This window comes from Cryptotermes secundus, unplaced genomic scaffold (genome assembly GCF_002891405.2).
Source record: "Cryptotermes secundus unplaced genomic scaffold, Csec_1.0 scaffold547, whole genome shotgun sequence".
NCBI classification, from domain to species: Eukaryota; Metazoa; Arthropoda; class Insecta; order Blattodea; family Kalotermitidae; genus Cryptotermes; species Cryptotermes secundus.
Window position 1 is genome coordinate 173,908 of NW_019734361.1, and position 19,332 is coordinate 193,239.

General features: G+C 42.8%; 1 protein-coding gene across 3 annotated transcripts in view; it reads left to right on the forward strand.

The window, feature by feature from the left end:
• Nucleotides 1-19,332, forward strand: part of LOC111868871 — a 314,970-nt gene that overhangs the window by 22,969 nt on the left and 272,669 nt on the right. The window contains exon 4 of one of the 3 annotated variants that reach the window (XM_023859916.2): nt 4,947-5,136. Coding sequence is in view for 1 of the 3 variants with exons in the window: in XM_033753210.1 (XP_033609101.1) it covers nt 13,810-13,817 (8 nt within the window). In the remaining 2 variants the exon portion in view is untranslated. Of the gene's footprint in view, nt 1-4,946; nt 5,137-11,528; nt 11,711-13,798; nt 13,818-19,332 lie in introns of those variants that run through there. The other 2 variants (XM_023859917.2, XM_033753210.1) reach the window with 2 other exon arrangements.

Consider the following 19,332-nt stretch of genomic DNA (forward strand, 5'->3'; position numbering starts at 1 on the left):
GTGACGTCACCGCTGTTGATTAGCATTGCGTAGTTGCCAGGTTACGGGGCTCGGCTATCTTCGGCTCCGCTCGGCTATCTTCGGCTCCGCTCGTGACGTCACCGCGCGTTGCGCATTGCGGGGTTATTACTCGCGTATTACGCGAGAGCTCAGTTACCGCTGAGGGGTGGGAGGGGAGCGCTGACTCACCCGCCGCGTCACTGCTGGTGTGGGGGGGGGGCTCGGATTTCGCAACATGTCACACTATATATATATATATAGTTGAGGATTTTGTTTCGGCCTACCTTGATGTCGTCCAGGGTTTGTTCGTGGCTTGCTGTGTGGTTTTCACTGTTCTAGAGTGTGCTGTGTTGCATGATTTATACTTGTTGTGTTTGTGACATTAGTGTGGGCGTGTTCTGATGATGTATTATGAGGTCGAACATATTACGTTTGCTATTACTTTCTTTTTTATGCTTTTGTTCTTCTATCAGTTTATTGAACTTATTAAAGTGTGATATATGTGGAAATCCTCTTTTATATTCATTATGCCTCCTTTTTTGGCTTTTTCAATCATTTCCATGATTACTGTCATCGGCCCATACTGATGGTGTTTATTTAGTACGTGTTGGGCAAATGCCGATTCGTCTTTGTTTAGTCTTATTGTTCTTTGTATCTAGTTGTTAGATTTCTACCAGTTTGGCCGATGTATACTTTTTTGCAGCTTTGGCATGTTAATTTATATATACCACTTTGTTCGTATGGGTTTATTTGTCGCATTTCGTTTTTTAAATTATCTATTGTGTGTGTTGTTTTAATGGCTATCTTTATGTTAGTGTTTTTGAATAGTTTTATGATTTTTCATATGTAGTTTCCTGTATAAGTGACCCATTTTTGTTGTTCTTTTTCGTCTTTGTTATATGGGTTACTTATCTTTTGTTTAAGTTTGTTATATAGGTGTGTGATGTCTTCCTTCCTATAGCCATTATTTAGTGCTATATTAATGATAGTGTTTAATTCTTTGTTTTTAGCATTTTTCTCAAGTGGTAGTGTAAGAAGTCTGTGTATCCAGTTTTTATATGCTGCTAGTTTTTGTTCTTTAGTGTGGCATGATTTATTATTTATAGTTACGTCTGTCGATGTGGGTTTTCTGTACATTTCCACTTCTATTTGTCCATTTCTGTTAATTATGTTTAAGTCTAGGTAGGTTATTTGGTTGTTTACTTCCTCATTTATTGTGAATTGCAGGTTTTTATGTTGTCTATTGAAATGTTCAAGGATGCATTGGGGGGTTATTTTTGTTTGATTATATATTATGAGGATGTTGTCTACGTATCTGTTGTAGTATTTGATTTTCTCATCTTCCAGCATATGTTTTATTCTGCCTTGTTCTGTGTTTTGTAGGAAGATTTCTGCTATTGTACTTGATATGGAGGAGCCCATAGCTACGCCTGTTCTTGGTTTGTTATATTTTCCATTATATTCAAAATAATTTTGGTTCAATATAATTTTAAGTATGAACATTATTTCTTTTAGAATGCTTTTGTCCATGTGACTATCCTTAAGTAGTTTATGGGTTACAAGAAGTGTATTGCTGATCGGGATATTAACGTATAGGTCCTTAATATCCAGTGATTTGCATTTAGTTTTAGTTTTCTTATGTTTTCTGCAAATTGTATTGTGTTAATGATGTTGTACTCGTTTTTTAATTTTAGATAGTCGTTTATCCTTTGATGCATGTATTTAGTTAATTTATGTGTGGGTTTATTATCGGTCTAACTGGGGCCTCCGGTTTGTGTATTTTAATTTTTGCTTTCAGTTTGGGTGCTTGTGTGTTCATTTTGTGAACATGTTTTCTTTTTATTGGGTCTATTATAATTTTACATTGCTTCAAGGTGTTTTATACTGTTCTTTGAAATTTTTGTGTATGGTCTGTTCTTAATTCAGAGATGTTATTATTTTCGATAAAGGATTTCACTTTGTCATCTAAGTCTTCCTTATAAATAAGAACTAATGTTTTTCCTTTATCGGCTTCTGCTATAGTTGCTTTATGTTGTGTAAGCTTTTGCTGTATTTGTTTGGTCATGTAAGTTTGTTCTTTGTATTCTTTATTTATTATGTTTTGTTTTGATGCTATTTGCTGTATGTTTTTTGTCGCTAAATATCTAATGGCTTCTTGTTGATTAATGTCTTTTACTTGTCTTATCGCGGTTTCTGTCTCATAGACTAATTGCTTTATAACAAATTTTGGTGAGATACCAATATTATATTTGCTTCCTTTATTTAGTAAATTAAATAATGTATAAAGGGTATAATGTATTGTAATGTTCTGTCATGTGTCAGAGCAGCCATTTGTTATATGTGTGTAGCCACTTTAGATCTTGGTGTTGGCTGGGCTATATGGCCTCAATTTCTCTGTACATTATTGCACTTTCATCTGTGACTCACAGACTTGACCCTTGTCACACTGATTCACCATGCACAAAAGCTTCACACCATTTCTAGCTCACTGGGAGCCTCAGGTCAACTGAGTTGCCTCTTCTTGCCTCGCAGAGAAGATACTACTAGAAGAGTGAGTGCAGATCTGAGAGATGAGACACTGAGTTTCTGGAAGTTATAAGAAGAGAGGGAGGTGTGGAGAGGTTGAGAGGCACATGCCGGCATGTGAGCCGTCCTCTCCCTGCACTTAGTTCCTGTGACAGTATTTATGTTTGGTATAACCGGTTTTGATATAAATGCCAACACAGAAAAGTACCGGGTTGCTACTGTGGCTCAACCGTAGCCCTAGTAGCCAGTGAATATCCACTGATGAGGTTTCATGCCAGCTTATGGAGCCGCATAATGAAATCCTAAATCCACCATTATTTTGCTTTTACATTCTTAGTTTCCCAGATAAGCAATTCAAGCTCTGTGTGGTATTAAGATTTCCAATATGGAAATTTAAATGCCATATGTTAAATGTTCAGTAAAGTAGGAACCAGCCGAATAGAGAAGAGAGAGCTGCAGTTCATAGTAAGGACTGCCTCACATCATGATCAAATTATAAGTGTAAAGGTGGACTAGTGAAAGTGTTATCTTTACAAACCATAGCTATACATGGGAATTTATAACTTTCACATCGATTTTCAACAGGAATTTCACAGGTTAATTTAAATTGACCAACTTGATGCATTAGCAGCCTCATGTCAGACTATTCCTTAAGTGAATATTTGTTGCAAAAAATTGTGTGAGAAGTTTAATGTCCATAGAACAAACTTAGTGATTTTAGTCCGCAAACGAACTATACCGACCGAGCGACCGCCGCTTGTCGGTGAAGTTATAATGTCCATAGATGTGATGCGAATTATAGAGAGAAATTTGCTGATATGGATATAATCAATAATATGGGATTCCCTCTTTTTTTTTTTAATTCATGTATATACAAAAATGGCCGAGGTAATGACCATCTGGTCCGGAATACCATCGTATCTTTGCTGTAAGCTTCTGCCATCTGGCGGTGGGTAGCTGATCTAGCAAATGCACAGCAACATCACGCTACGAGCGTTGACTTTTGTGTGTAGAATTCTTCTCTAGAAACTTCCCCGTTGTTGAAGTTTCCGATTTTGACTTAATCGTTATTTAGTTTGTAGTTGCTAGTTAGTCGATGTTTGTGGTTCATCATAGCTCAAAAAGCGGCGTGGCTGCCTGTTGTGGCAGATACCAAAATAACCGTGTTCTTAATGTGGACTATATTGCTGTCTCTCAACATGGAGTGCCCCGTATTAAGAATCCGTATTGGAGATGACTACTTTCGTGTATGATGATGTCACGTGTAGGGGGGTTGTGGGTGAGTTATAAAACGGGTTCTGGATTGGATGATTGGATTTATTGATACCTTATTCACACAGCTCGGGACTACAGGTAATACAGCGCTATCGCTGATCTACACACTTTTCAGTTCACCGTTACACACGCAGTAGGCTTCTCAGTCTTCACTGGTCGTCTCCTGGCACACATAAAGTCTTCAGTTTACACGTTAAGTCTTCACAGACCGACTTCTAATTATTCTTCAACTACGAACGTCCCGTGGCTATCTCCTACCGAGAACTGACTCGTAGCACTGATTGTCTTCAGGATAACTCCTCTGCACGGGCCCCACGGAAAACATCTTCTTTTGTCAAGGATGCGCATTTACAGCTTCGTTACCTAGCAATAGACATCCTATTGTTCCATGTGTTTGCTTGGCGCAGACTGCGTAGAAAACACAAAATTTCCCCTATATTGTTGTCACATGCTTAAGGGGGGTGTTTACCGGCCGTCGCATAGAAAAAAGGCAGTTCTTCTATTGTTAGAGAGACGGCCCATATGTCATAATCTTCTGATATTACATTCACATGCTTCAAGGCGAAGTATACAGCGTCACAAGTTTCTGGGTTTATACGATCCAGTGCTTGCGGCCACTTATTGTATATTTCGTGTGATTCTTTTGCCTGCTCGTCTCTAAGTAAAAGATAAAGCTGTCCCTGTATCAGACCCGTGGTGGCCCATAGAGTAGTGAGACATCGAGGCTCCCACATTTTCTAGACAGCCTTACGCACCGGCCGGCCGCCCTTAACGCTTCAGGAAGATTTTTGGTACTCATTTCTGTTAGTCGCTCGTGGTTCTTCTCTGTGTACACCACCAAAACTACCAATGACTTTATGCCAACTCTCTGCATTTTAAACTTCATGAAGTAGGACTGCCACATACCAGATTCAGATCGCCAAATAGAGGTTTAGGGTTTAAAGCGATGTAGTGTGAGGGCCTTCGCGGGGTACGGCCAGAACTGGCGAACTTCGCCTTCGGCCATATGTTGAAAAAGAGCGCAGTGTATGGCGGAGTAAGAATTTTGGCTTACGGGTTTCAGAGTGGTAATTGCATTTATTTAACACTTACAGTTCGTAACTACAGCGCTGTCGCTAATTCACACACTCCGCTATTCATTACAGCACGCACTAAGTCTTGTCAGCCTGCTGTCTCTTCAACAATCGTTTTCATGGTGACGGATCCCAACAATGTGCTCACGCCTCTGTCAGGGGCGGCGGGAGCAACACCCAGCGCCATCTAGCCTCCGCAGGTTATCGCCGGCTAGTACTAGCTCCCGCCTCGTCTGCAGACTGCCTGTCTCGGAACTCACCTGTAAGTCAAAGTCAGTGTTACTTCACGTTAGAGTGGTCAAATAAGCATAGACAACCATCTTGAACTATCTATTCATAAATACGGAACTTGACAATTTAATACTACCCCGTACACACTAGGGTGTAGTATTATAATTCCTTTAGGTTTGATCTTAATTAATTTTTAATCTAACTTCAATTTAATTTTATAACAATACGGCTTAAAACCTAAGCGAGTATGCTGACTCGGGTAATGCTTGCTACCATTCAGTGCAGAACCTTTTGTCTTCTCGTCTGCTGTCCAAAAACATAAAAATTAGTATATACAAACTATAATGTTGCCTGTGGTTCTGTATGGATGTGAAACTTTATCTCTGACATTAAGGGAGGAACATAGACTGAGGGTGTTTGAGAACAGGGTGTTGAGGAGAATATTTGGACCGAAGAGAGATGAAGCGACAGGTTGGAGAAAACTGCATAATGAGGAGCTTCACAACTTGTACTCTTCTCCAAGTATAATTAGAATGCTCAAGTCAAGAAGGATGAGGTGGATAGGGCATGTAGCACGATGGGAGCGACGAGGAATGCATAGAGGATATTGGTGAGAAAGTCAGAAGGAAAGAGACCACTGGGAAGACCGAGGCGTAGGTGGGTGGGCAATATTAAAATGGATCCTACAGGTATAGGATTTGATGGTATGGATTAGACTGATCTGGCTCGGGATAGAGACAAATGGAGGGCTCTTGAGAACACGGTAAAGAACCTTCAGGTTCTTGAGTACCTGCAGAATTGGCTCCTCCCCAAGAGGGGCTCAGCTCCATTAGTAAGTAAGTACGGCTTAGAACCAAAGAGTAAACAAACCAGCGGTGTATTACTAAGCAATGATCACATAATCTTATAGTCAAATATGAAGAAGAAATGGATCTATATTTGAACAAAAATTCAGCACATAAGTACACAGAGATGCACTCAATGGTGGCCCATTAGGGGGATACAGACACGCTGTTTTAAAAAAGGAGCTGCTGTCTCCGTGATTTATTCAGTCTTGAATTATGGCGTTGTTCTTCTCTTCATTGTCTCTGTGTTCACACTGCGCGTCGCTGAGTCGGAAACTAACCTTGTTACCTTCACACTTCCCGAATGAAGTAAAAGTATTTCCGACACATTTAATAAGAACAGTTCAAAGCATGTACCAAAATCCAAGGTGTTTCTGAATTATTGTCGGAGTTCCCTTGGCCCATGATTTTCAAACCGGAAATATTAGAATGTACTGCTTATGGAATATGAAACTTTAACTCAAAAGTCGTGGCACTAAGGTTTGAAAATTATAGGTCTCCGGAAACCCCGACAGTTATTTAGAATCACTATGTATAATACGAAGATAGTGCTGTTCAATTTTGCATTTCTAGTGTATTTTAGTAAAGGACTTGAATCTGTATTCGGTCTTATTCGCGGACGACATACTGGCTGGACGGACACAACAGAAAACAACAACGAACAAAACAAGCGGAGTAATGGGCTTACAAGCGGCCTCCGTAGTGTAGAGGTAACGTTCCCACCTCATGACTCGTAGTACGCGGGTTCAAATACCCCCCGCGGAGGTCGTCGAATTTTTAAGGGCGGAAAAATTCGGGGAACAAGTCCTCCGGGAGGGACTTTAAGCCGTGGGTCCCGTGTCGTAGCTTTACGGCACGTAAAAGAACCTCATATCTCCAAAGGAGGTCACTGAGCCAAATTAACGGACGTTTCCCGCCCAACAGCAGTCTCTAATATCTCTGGTAGATGGGAGAAGCATTATAGATACCTCTTAGCTAGCAGAGCCGGTCTCGCTGGCTGGGCGGGACTGATGGTAAGCACCAGTACCGGTAGGATATGTAGACTGGTAGAATATCATAGAGGGAAGCACAATGGACCAATACAGGTCTCAGTGCATGGGGAAACCCAACCTCTCCAATAACTAACTAATGGGCTTACATATCAACATACACACCGACATCACTGAACTACATGAAACACACCCACGCCTACGCAGATACATCCAATAAGGAGATCGAAACCGTTTTCACTAAATTCAGTAGGGCGACATATTTCGATTTTTAAATTTAAACTTGAGTGAAGCAGTGCAACGAACAGCTAGCATTACGAGGGCACCTGGTGACGGCAGTTTACGGCCGAGACATGTCGCGAATAAAGATTAAAGTGACTGTAACAAACTTGTGTTGCACTGTGAGTGAAATATAAATTGATAAAATAATTCATAAATTCAAGTAGCGGTAAAAACGTTAAGTTGTCCCTGTGCTTGGATGACTAAGCACTACACCGTAAAGGCGTGGGTTGTAAGTGGCTGTATAGATCCACTGCGGCACTAGTTGGAGATGAGTGGTAAGCTTCACGATCCTGCCACTTTACCCCCTCCTCGGGGAAAGAGCCCCCGGTACCCATTGACTAGGAGGTTGAGGTGGACGACATGAAGAAGAGAACTATCCTGCCTCTATCGGGACTCGAACTCCGACCCCTCGGCCGCCCAGCCCCGTAGCCAGTCGTTATACCGCTATAATATTATAAAATATAATTTCAAGATGTCACTAAATGAATTAAAGGCAATGGGAATGAAAGGAAAGATGAATATGAAAACTGAAATAGTGACAAATAACAACATAATGTAGTTCTAACTACTTACCTATCTGTCTATGGCTCTGCAGCCCTTGTGAACCTTGGCCTCTTTCTTCTGTTCCCTAATCATGTACATAGTCGGTAGGACTCCATGGGTGGGGGATCAGCCCTCCCCAAGGCCGCTACCTACACGCAGAACAACACAAACACAGAATAAACTTACACAGACTGGGATTCGAAACTACGATCCCAGCCTTCGAGCGACAGAAGACAGTTCATGCCTTAGATCGCGCGTCCGGCAACTGTGATCCGCGTTTTAACTACCTACGATACAAAATTACAGTAACAAACAACAAAGATCTAGAAATAAAAATGAATATATTTAATCAAATGTGCAGCACCGTGAGAACATTGAATAAGCAGAGATATCCAGATGAAATTTTAAAGTTATGGATCCGAAGTTTGGACTGCACCAAGAAAAACAGGAAACAGAAATATGAACTTCAGAAATGAAATTAGTTAAGAGTGTAGAGGGCTACACGAGGAAGAGCCCAAAAAGAATTATCAGAATCAAAGAATAAATGTTTATAATCTAAGCAATAAAATGTTAAAATCCACATCGCATGTTCCACTAATGGGGCACGCGGTAGCGCAGTTGGTTGAGGCATTATGCTACAAGCTGGAAGGTCGCGGGTTCGGGTCCCGACGAGACAGATTTTTCAATTGACCTAATTCTTCCAGCCGCACTATGGCCATGGGGCTAAAGGGCGGCTGGCGCGTAAGGCAGACAACCTCACCGTCATCTGTGAGCCGATTGTCTAGAAAATGTGGGAGCCTCGACGTCTCACAACCCTATGGGCCTTCGCGTCCTGTCACAGGATAACTTTACTTTACTTTTTTTCTACGTTCCACTGATTGAAAGACGAATTCCCAATAAAATTTTAACATACATCCCGGAAAGAAAACAAAACATAGGGCGCCAACAGTCAGAGTCAGAGTTACCGCCAATCAGTTCGTCTTGACAAGAAGCCCTTGAGGCTGAAGACCAGTAATTTTATTTTCCAATTGAACGCTTGTGGTCATAGTCCGTATGTAACATCCTCTCTGGCGAGAGGTTGGGTCTGTCGTTTACAATTGCTGCTGGTCTCGCCAGCGCAGTCATTCTCAACTCCGAGTTCCGGGAGTCTCATGACCACATTTTACTGTCTCAGATGCGAGACACCCCCAACCTGGAGGGCCAGGTCCCCGTATTTATATCCCCCAGGAACAGGGTGACCCGGTTATACCCTCAGGCACTGGGTTCACTTCTGGTCGCCTCCTACGTATCGCAGGGCTACGGTGGAGGTACTCGAGGGCTCCCACATTTAAAATGGAATGATCACCACACTCTCCGAGGGACGGCTTAATCCTTGAGTATTATGATAAACTATGTTATGTCCACAGTTCGGAACACATTCTCAGAAACTTTTCGCAAAACGGAGGCGCCTGTCATGCAAGTTGAACCACATTACCGATGTGTTGAAGAAGTTGCCGCATGATTAAGGAGAGGCCTTTATCCCATGCACTGGCCTATTTCCGCCTAGATCAATGAATAAAGAGGTAAAGCTATCCCTGTAACAGGACGTCGAAGCTCCAACATTTTCTAGCCAATCGGCTCACAAATTGCGGTGAGGTTGCCAGCCGCCCTTTACCCCGCAGGAAGATTCCTGGTACTCATTTAAGTTAGGGACTCAGTCGAACCCAGGGCCATAGTGCGGCTGGAAGGATCAGATTAATTGAAAATCCGTTTCTTCGTGCTTAGTGTAATAACAGTTAACGTCGGGACCCTAATACTGATTTGTAGGATTTGATGTTCTTGCACCGGTGGTTAAGAAGATTTCTGTCTTCTGGGATATAGCGCCGTGTAGTCCGTTGAACGTCAGCCGACATTTCGGAGGAACATGTCGCCTCATCTTCAAGGCAAGTAGGAAGCAGAGGTGACAAATTCCACGACCCGAAAACAACAAAGGTACATCTGCTGTATATTTTAATATTATTATTATTATTATTGTATGTTTCGTGTTAGACTCTCTGACCTGTTTCGCAGCAGAATTAATCGGAAAATATGAATATTGTAGAGAATCGCGGACAGACAACCATGCCTCGAGTGTGATTCGAACCTACGACCCCAGTGTCTGAGCGGGGGAAAACGTTTCATACCTTAGACCGCACGGCCTCTGTGATCGGCATTCATATATTGATTATACGTTTCATATATTTCAAATAGCCTTTGTTTCTGCCCGGCTTGTATCTTCACGATTTACCACCTATCGTCAGCTGTAACGGGACTCTCATACCACAGAAGCCTGACGACCTATCACTCTCACATCCATGTTTTAAAAGACAAAAGGTAAAGCTGTGCCTGTGCTTGATTAATTAATTGCCACGCCATGATGACGTATGGGGGAGTGGCGTTATAGTGCTAATATTCTTAACCTCGTCATTAGGTGGAGGTGAGTAGTCAGCTTTACGCTCCTGCCGCTTTACCACAGGATAAGAGCCCCACTGTACCCATTAGATAGGAGGCAAGGTGGGCCTCAGAGCCGGTCTGGACATTGTAGAGTACAGAAAAATTTCTTGCCTCTATCAGGAACAGAACCCCGTCCATCCAGCCCGTTACCCGTCGTTATAATGACTGAGCTATCCCGGCTTAGAATGACTGCGCTGTTGAGGGCCAGCAACAATTGTAAACGACAGACCCATCCTCTCGTCAGAGAGATGTTACATAAGGACTATGAAATTAAGTGTTCACTTGAAAAAGAAATTGCTGGTCTTGAGTCTCAAGGGGCTTGGCGCCAAGATGAACTGCCAGTCGTAAAGTATGCCAGCATGTAAGGATATGAGTACGGAAGCTGAGGAATCTACGTTGTTGGGAAGCATTACCAAGCAACGACTGATGAAAAGACAAAATACTTTGTGTGAGCTGCAGTACAGTGATTTTTATATATTGTGTAGATCCGTGAAATTGTTATAGTTACCTGTAGTTAAGTTACAATTGTTCAGTAAGACCAGTTACCAATCCAAACACCGTGCCTAGTTGCCAATACATGACGCAATGTTGCAGAAGTAAACTGTAAATTAAAACATTGCTTTGCAAAATCTTTTTTTTTTATAACGATGTAATTTTCGGAAGGAGGCAACGTTTCTTGAGCGTCGATTTTTCCGAAGCTTCTAACAGAAATGGGTACCAGGAATCTTCCTGGGTGGTAAAAGGCGGCCGGCGCGTAAGGCTGACAACCTCACCGCCATCTGTGAGCCGATTGTGTAGGAAATGTGGGAGTTTCGACGTCTCACAACCCTATGGGCCTCCACCGCCTGTTACAGGGGATATATTTAGTCTCTTTACCTGATTTTTCCGAACTTCCTCAGGTTCAGAAAACAAACTTGTTGATATGTGAGGCTGGCCTTGTGGCTAGATCATAGAATTCCTCACGCGCACTTAACTTTAACTTACTATGTAAAATGAAATCATTGATGAAAACCATGGATATCCTCAATTGTGATCGCTTTCTCGCAGCCATGATTCATTGCTGCCTTGTGTGCGTCTCACAGCGTTCAGACACCTTAGGTAAAGGGTTTGTGTGTGGGTTATGCGTTTCCTCAAGATATAAAGAGGTGTACGTGTACATAGGTTCGCCCCCAACTGCGCCTGCTCCTGAATTGTTAGAGCAGCCGCGCAACAGCTTCGAGAATCGATCTTGTTTAACCCACATGGATTCCACCCCGTGCTCGGACTTCTGTCAGTGTGTGTCTATTTTTCGTTGGTGCAGGTTCGGAAATACTTCTCTCGCGCTGTTCACACAATTGTTGTCCGACTTTTGTCGCGGAAGGTTGCGCAGATGTTTCATTTCGGTTTTCAACCTTCATAGATCGTCTTTTGTCATTAACCTCGTCTTACTGTTCCGTGACGTAACCAACCAGCTGGCGCTGCGTCTGTTTAAAGGGTATGTGACAAACTTACGTTGTACTCCATCCCTGAAATATGTTTTTACTGTTATTTAGTCACTGTATCATTAGTATACTTGTACTCTATTTAGGGTGCGTCGTTCCTCAAGTTTGAAAGTCACGGAAGATAACTGCAATAACGAGATTTCTCTTCATTGGTTGAAAATAGAAACTAGTAACTTTCTAATGACCCAAAAATCGACGTTCCTATTTGACTGTGACGGACCCCTCAAGGATACTTTGTATCCGATACGTTTTTTCTTAGTTATATGAGTATTCTTGGATGGGCATACCACACAATTCGATATGTAATTTAGTGAAACGCTTTGAAACAGAGATGACAACAAAACACGACATAAATTCTCTACTGGCGCACATAATCATGGATACTAACACTCCCCCCCCCCACACACACACACACAAAATAATTCTTTAGGAAACAGTATTTTGCATGGGTGCCGTTTATGATACAAAAGAAAGCATGGACCTGATTGTATTTTTAAAATGTACTTTCACTTTTTCTTGAGTTTAATCTGTGTAGCAGGGATAGTGGAGTCGGTGTAGCGACTGGCTACGGGCTGGGCGATAGAGAGGTCGGAGTTCGAGTCCCAAGAGGGGCAAGGTCTTTCTCTTCTCCACATCGTCCAGACCGGCTCTGGGGCCCACCCAGCCTCCTATCCAATGAATACCGGGGCTCTTTCTCCAGTGGTAAAGCGGCCGGGACGTGAAGCTGATTACTCACCTCCAACTAGTGCCGAGGGCAAGAATACGTGAATCTATACATCCACTTCCCCGTACGCCTTTATGACGTAATGCTTAATTAGTTAAGCACAGGGGAAACTTTAAACTCTTACAGATCTACCATACTATGGCTTACAGACCCGTCGTTAGGCAACGACCGCAAGAGAAACGAGACAAAGGCCATTGCCATGTAGCAGCTTCGTAAGTAAGCGTCAGTACTGGAGCAGTTGCTAGGCAGTGGCCTGCGCGAAACAATGAAATTACTGTTGGAAACGGTGTTTTCTGTGTGGTCCGCTCCGATGCCATATCACTTGACTGACCGAGTTGGGTTAGTGCAGTGCAGTTGAGTGGAGCGAGTTGGTTGGTGAGTGAATGGGCTATTTCTTATTATTATTCTTAATGGGCTGAGACTGAGTCCACTTGGCACTGTGGCCACTACTGGCCTGTTGTACTAGCCCCAGATGATATATGAGGGTGATTGTGGAACAATTGGTGGAATGAGGATTGCAAGGGGAAACTTAAGTACTCGGAGGAAACCTGCCCCAGTGCCACTTTGTCCACCACAAATCCCACATAACCAAACCCGGACTGGAACCCGGCCGGGAAGCCAGCGACTAATCGCCTGCGCTATGGCTTCTGTCATCAGAGTTATAAAACGGAAAGGATCCTACTCAGCTGGTCCCATTTAAGGAGGCGCTAGTTGCGCAGCTACTCAAGATTTCCTAACACTTTATGTAACCCCAACGTTCATTACTGTCATCACAAGAGCCCGCCACTGGTCCCTATCCTGAGCTAGACCAATCCAGTCCATACCATCCCATCCTATATGTCAAAGGAACATTTTAATATTATCCTCCTACCCACGTCTAGGTCTTGCCAGTGGTCTCCATCATTACCTAAGATAATACACAACGTCCATTATAATAATTGTATAAATAATAAATATATGGAGGACGTAAAGTGCACAACCGGTAGAACCTTTCCTAGATGGATGCACCGAACGTGAGATCCGGCTGATGGACGCGAATTCTCAGAATCCAAACAGGATCCGCAATGCATAATCGCGTCACTACTGAAATGAGCAGCTGGCCTTAGCGCTACGAGAAGGCGCTACATGCTGCTTAATGGCAAGGCCTACAGCTTTCCCATCGCCGCTCGTGGTTGCAGCGGAACAGAAGCAAATTGTTTCACCTTCTGAGTCCATCAGATGGGCAAGACGAGGCTTGAGAACATCAGATTCAGCCTGTTGATGACATCAGCTACACTCGAGTCCTTCATTAACTAGTGAAAGCTTGAAACATACTGCAGCATGTATAGCTGTTGCTATGCGACGTTATACCAGACCCGCGTCTGCGCAATGGCTCGGTAAGCACGTTCCCGCGGCAAATGTTACGCACGCAACTCGGGAAACGTAGGGTCGTCTAGGCGGTCGGCGTCCAGGAGTTATAATGAACACAACTGGGATTGACAGTTCTCTAGGGGACTATAGCACGGAAGTAGAGAATAGTCATTGTTAACATCAGTTACCAGGAAACGACAAGTAAAACCATTGCAGACGAGTGACCATTGCTAAGAGCTGGTACCAAGCAACGACTAGTGAAAACAGCATGGAGTGATTTGTAGTGTGGAAATCAGCGTTAGTGGGTTTTTTTCTGTGGCGCTACAGCCCCAATTTGGGCCTAGGCCTACCTCCATGAAACTCTCCGTTTCACTTCGGTTTACTAGATCTTACACATACGGTAGGACTCCTTGGGCGAGTGATCAGCTCGTCGCAAGGCCTCTACCTGTAGACAAACACAGAAAAACGCACGCAAACATCCATGCCCTGATTGGGATTCGAACCCACGATCTCGGCTTCCGAGCGAGTGAAGACAGTGTATGCCTTAGACCGCTCGGCTACCGTGACCGGCAGCGTTAGTATTATAGTTATCTGTAATTACGGCCCGTAAGTAGTCAATAAATCCAGTCATCCAAAACTCCATGTAAGTCACACACATATACGTGACAACACAAAATATCCTACACTCAAACGTGGCGTTTACCAGTTTAAAATGGGTCTACCTTTAGTCTGACCTCATATTTTGTTGACATAATAGCTGATTGCCGATTACAGTGACCGCCCGGTCGTCACCCGCTCAAACACTGGACTCGTAGGTTCTAATCCCACTCTGCGTTTATACTGCGTTATTTATTACTACAGTCAGTTTTATCACCCTTCTTGTGTACTGATAAAATAATGGACTCCTTCCACTGATCAGGCAATTTTTCCTTATGCCAAATAGAAGTAATTAGCTTATGGATATTAGAATGTAATATTTCACCTCCTGTTAGAATAAGTTCTGCCGGAATTTGATCACTACCTGGGATTTATACCGTAACAATTTTGCAGTGGCACTTTCAACCTCAAAAGGGCTAGGATCAGGTACTAACGGCTCAGCTGTATGGATTTCTGTCTGCCTAACATCAGTGACCCTACGTACATTCAGTAACTGAGAGAAGTAGTTCCTCCACCTATTCAAAATGTTGTGGGAATCTGCAAGCAGATCACCATTCTCATCCTTCACTAAGTTACTGTTAGGCTGTTAACCCCTCTTAAAGTCATTTATTCCTCTATACAGGTCCCTGATGTTCTTGTTCTTACTGTTCATTGCAAGCTCATCAATTTTGTCTTTCAGATTTTCCCTCTCTTTGCTCCTGAAATGCCTGCTGGTTTCGCGTCTTATATTGTTCAGATTATCCCCATTTAACTCGCTTGGATCCTGTAACCATTGCAATTTGGCTTCTTTCCTTTGGTCTAGTAATTTTGAGCATCCTTCATCGAACCATGGCTTATGCTTCTTCGGTTCATAATAACCTAGGCTCTCCTTGGCAGAAACTCTCATTCCAAATCGTTGGTTTGGAAATGTCTTCCCTCCTTACTTTGGCATTGAAATCTCCTAGCTAAATTTTCATAGGATACTTCGGGAATTCATCAAATACCTGTTCAAGTTCTTCATAGAACCTGTCCTTCACACCATCACACACATTCGTAACGATGATATCACACCAGCGACCTTTTAGTATCATATATGATATCCTGTCACTAACGAACTCTACCCTCTTAGCTGCTGATACGATTCTCTTATGTACGAAAAAACCTGTACCAAATTCATGATTTTCATTCCCTTTCCATAGGAAAATGTACATTCTATTGCTGGCTAGGTGCCACCTCCGTCCCATCTGACCTCCTATACCCCCGCTAAATCTAACTTATATATATTAAGATTTCTTCTGCCGCTGCCCTGAGCCAACCTGCTCTATACATGCGCCTGACCTTCCAAGTGCCAAATCTCATGGCCATTTTCTTTCGCTTAGGTCGTTTATCCAGTGAATCCGCCCAGGTCCGAGGCTTCATGTGATCTTTCGTAACAAGCTTATTTTTTACGGCGTGTAGTTGTTAGCCCCACGCGCAACCCCCAATGTGAAAGACCACCCTTGTCAGCTGTCCGCAACTGCTTATTCAGAATATTCACAGCTACCCTCCTTATCTGGAGGTCGTCTCCTCCATCCGCAACCTGAGGACGCGCTCTTATACAGCTGGGTTTATTCTCGACTTTATAGTCTATTTGCACCTGCTCACTCTGGTTCTTCGCTTGCGGGTTTTATTTTTTCTCCTACCCTGAAGATGGAGGAAATGTCGGTTAACACAGTAACTACACGGCGCCAAATCCCAGAAGACTACTTTCTTCATAGTCACCGCGCGTGAAAACCTCAAATCTTATATTCTTAAGGCGCGTCCGCATTGCTCCTGCTCCTGCTCGTGCTCGTGTGACTCGCTATGCTCGCGAGTAATGTGGACGATATGACAAGTCACGAGACAAGCAAATTTTTAATTTAAAAACTATAGCCAATAAATTAAAATACGACTACAGCCTATACACACTACGAGTAAATATACGGATCCTCACGCGCCGAAGCCTGGCGAGCAACTGAAGTAGTGTGGGCGAAGATTTACGAGCACAAGTAAAAGCCAGACGAGTCTCCCGACGAGCACAAGCCTGGCGAGCACAAGCACGAGCACGACTAATGAGGACGCGCCTTTATAGATCCTTGGAACAACTGTCACATAGGTTTCTCACGCGGTAAAATGAAGAAGCATGAACATTAAGGGGAATTTACACATCCCGCGTGTCGTAAGTTGGCATCCCTGAGCTGCAGTGTGGCGCGTGTTGGATTTCAGCCATCTGCCTTCTAAATTTCCTTGTGATATAGTTCTGTGTGACCTTCCCTGCTGTAGCCTGCAGTTCAGGCTTGCCAACCTTCACCTCATTTTGAAGCGTAAAATAGAACATTGCGTATTGCGGCACGAAGGTTTTGTTAACAACACTATTCACAGGTTTTATATGAGACAGATTTAGTAAGGTCAAACATATGATGTTATATGATGGGATATAACGTCATGTAGTCCGTCGAAAGTCAACCGACATTTCGCGGTAACATGACGCCTCCCTCTTCAGCGTCGGAGAATAAGCCAAAAAAGGAACTAGCGTGAAAGAAGATGGCAAGAAGAGATTTGACGCTGGTTTCTTGCTAGGTTTATTCATCGATCCTGAAGATGGAGACACATTTCTTCCGAAACGTCGGTTGACTTCCATCGTTAATCCAAGAAGACTGAACTCTTCATGAAGACAGGTGTAAGAACCTCAAATCCTATATACGTATAATATGATAGCTTGGTGCAAGATATTTAATTCGTACGATTCCGTATGGCTATTTTAAAGTTTTATTTCAGAGACGTAACCATAGCAACCCGTGAACTAACCCCAGGACACAAAGATAGAAGGGACCTCTCTCATATATAGAAGAGCTAATGAGTTTCACTGAGCATGTTGACGTAGCGGTAAAGCTCGTATGCGAGAGGTGCTCGGTTTGAAACTCGGTAGTGGCACCGGTGACGGCTGAAAGTCGGAATAGTGGAGCCAGAGCCAGACGTCCGTTGATGAGCAACGGCCAAGTCATTACTATTTTCCATTACAAAAGATGAGTGTATAAGAGGTGGGCACTCTCGGCCCTTGCACCGCGACCTACAGTGGTCTATTGCAGTGCTTCTCAACCGCCGGGCCGCGGCCCAGTAGTGGGCCCTGGCATCAATTATACTGGTCCGCGAGAGGCTCTTCTGGAATTTGTCATTTTCATTTTCTAAGCATTTTTCATGAATAAATATTTTATAGTGGAAATATTCTGAGGAGAATATTTGTGTCGAGAAGCTCAGACGCAGAACACCTAAATCTGTGTAGCAAATGTCAGTGACCAAGCCGCATTTTTTTAAACATGGAAGTGTTCATGAATGATCGGGAATTTTCAGACATCCAAATCTTTCAACATTCGGGAAAGGCAATACCGATGTTTATGACCAGTCATAAAAATTGCCTGCAAGCCGCTTACAACAATGGGCGGCATATCCTTTGTTCTCAGAACTGAGCGAAATAACATCTGTTGCAAATGTCGGTGACCAATCAGCAAGGAAGTATAAAGAAAATGTTTCCACTGAAATTGAAGATCAAGGCAGTCTGTATCCAGTTCTCAAATCTAGTAATACTGAATACTGTTTCTTCGCAAGTTCGCATGCTGTGTGTAAGTGCTTGTTTCGAAACCTGAGTGATTTAAATTTTAATATGAATAAGAGACAGGGGACTTTGTTTAATTTTGGTGTTAATAAATCTCGTATTGAAGGTGTTTGTGACGCAACAAGTAGTGATTCATCCACCTCAAGCCTACATAGCTATCTTCAGGATGTACAAAATGAAGGGGAAACCACCAGCACACAGAAGAAAAAGTCTGCATCTATTCGTAAGTACATGGACAGCTACTTAAAATTTAGTTTCATACAATGCCCTAACACTGACCAACTGCCACGACCTCAATGTGTCATTTGTGCTACTGTTCTGGGAAATGAAGCTATGAAGCCATCGCGACTTACCCGACATCTCAACACAAGACATTCCGATCTAGGCAACAAACCCATTGAATTCTTCATGCGTAAAAGAGATGCATTTAAAGTAAAAAAGAAAATTATTTACCAAGCTTCAACCTGACACTTCACTTCTAACGGCATCCTATTTAATATCACTACTGATAGCTAAATGTAAAAAACCATATTCCACTGGGGAAGAACTCATTAAGCCTTCTTTGACTGCTGCTTGTAATGAAGTATTAGGCCAGTCTGCGGCAAGTAAAATGAAAGACATCACATTGTTGAATGATACAGTTGGTAGGCGGATATCTGATATGGCAGAAGATACAGAAACGCAAGTCAATTAAAAAATTAAAAAATCGAAATTATTTGCATTACAACTGGACGAAACTACAGATATTCAGAACAGCAGCATTTTACTTACGTATGTACGATATATTGACCATGACGAGAGTGACATGAAGGAAGACATTTTAAATGTTTCTGAATTACCTACGCACACTACCAGCAGTGAAATTTTCAAAGTTTTAAATGGTTTCATTGAAGGGAGAGGTCTCGAATGGAAAAATTGCGTTGGAGTTTGCACTGACGGCGCTGCCTGTCTTACAGGTAGACATTCTTGTTTAGTCACTAAAATTAAGGANCTCCAGCAGAGTTATGGGAGAAATATAAATCGCACATGGGTGAAGATTTTTTCCGTCGAATGCGCAGGAAAATTCCAATATGAACATGGATTTCACAGCAGAAAAGTACAACGAAGCGTTGATAATGATTGAAGATTTGTGCTTAGAAATCGCGAACAAATTTCTCAATCAATTGGGAATGCCATCACCGAATCGATCTGCTGCTGCTTCGTTCAATGTAGAATTGCGTCGTGAACAAAATTACAACACGGGTTATCTTTTGTCATCATCATCATCATCATCA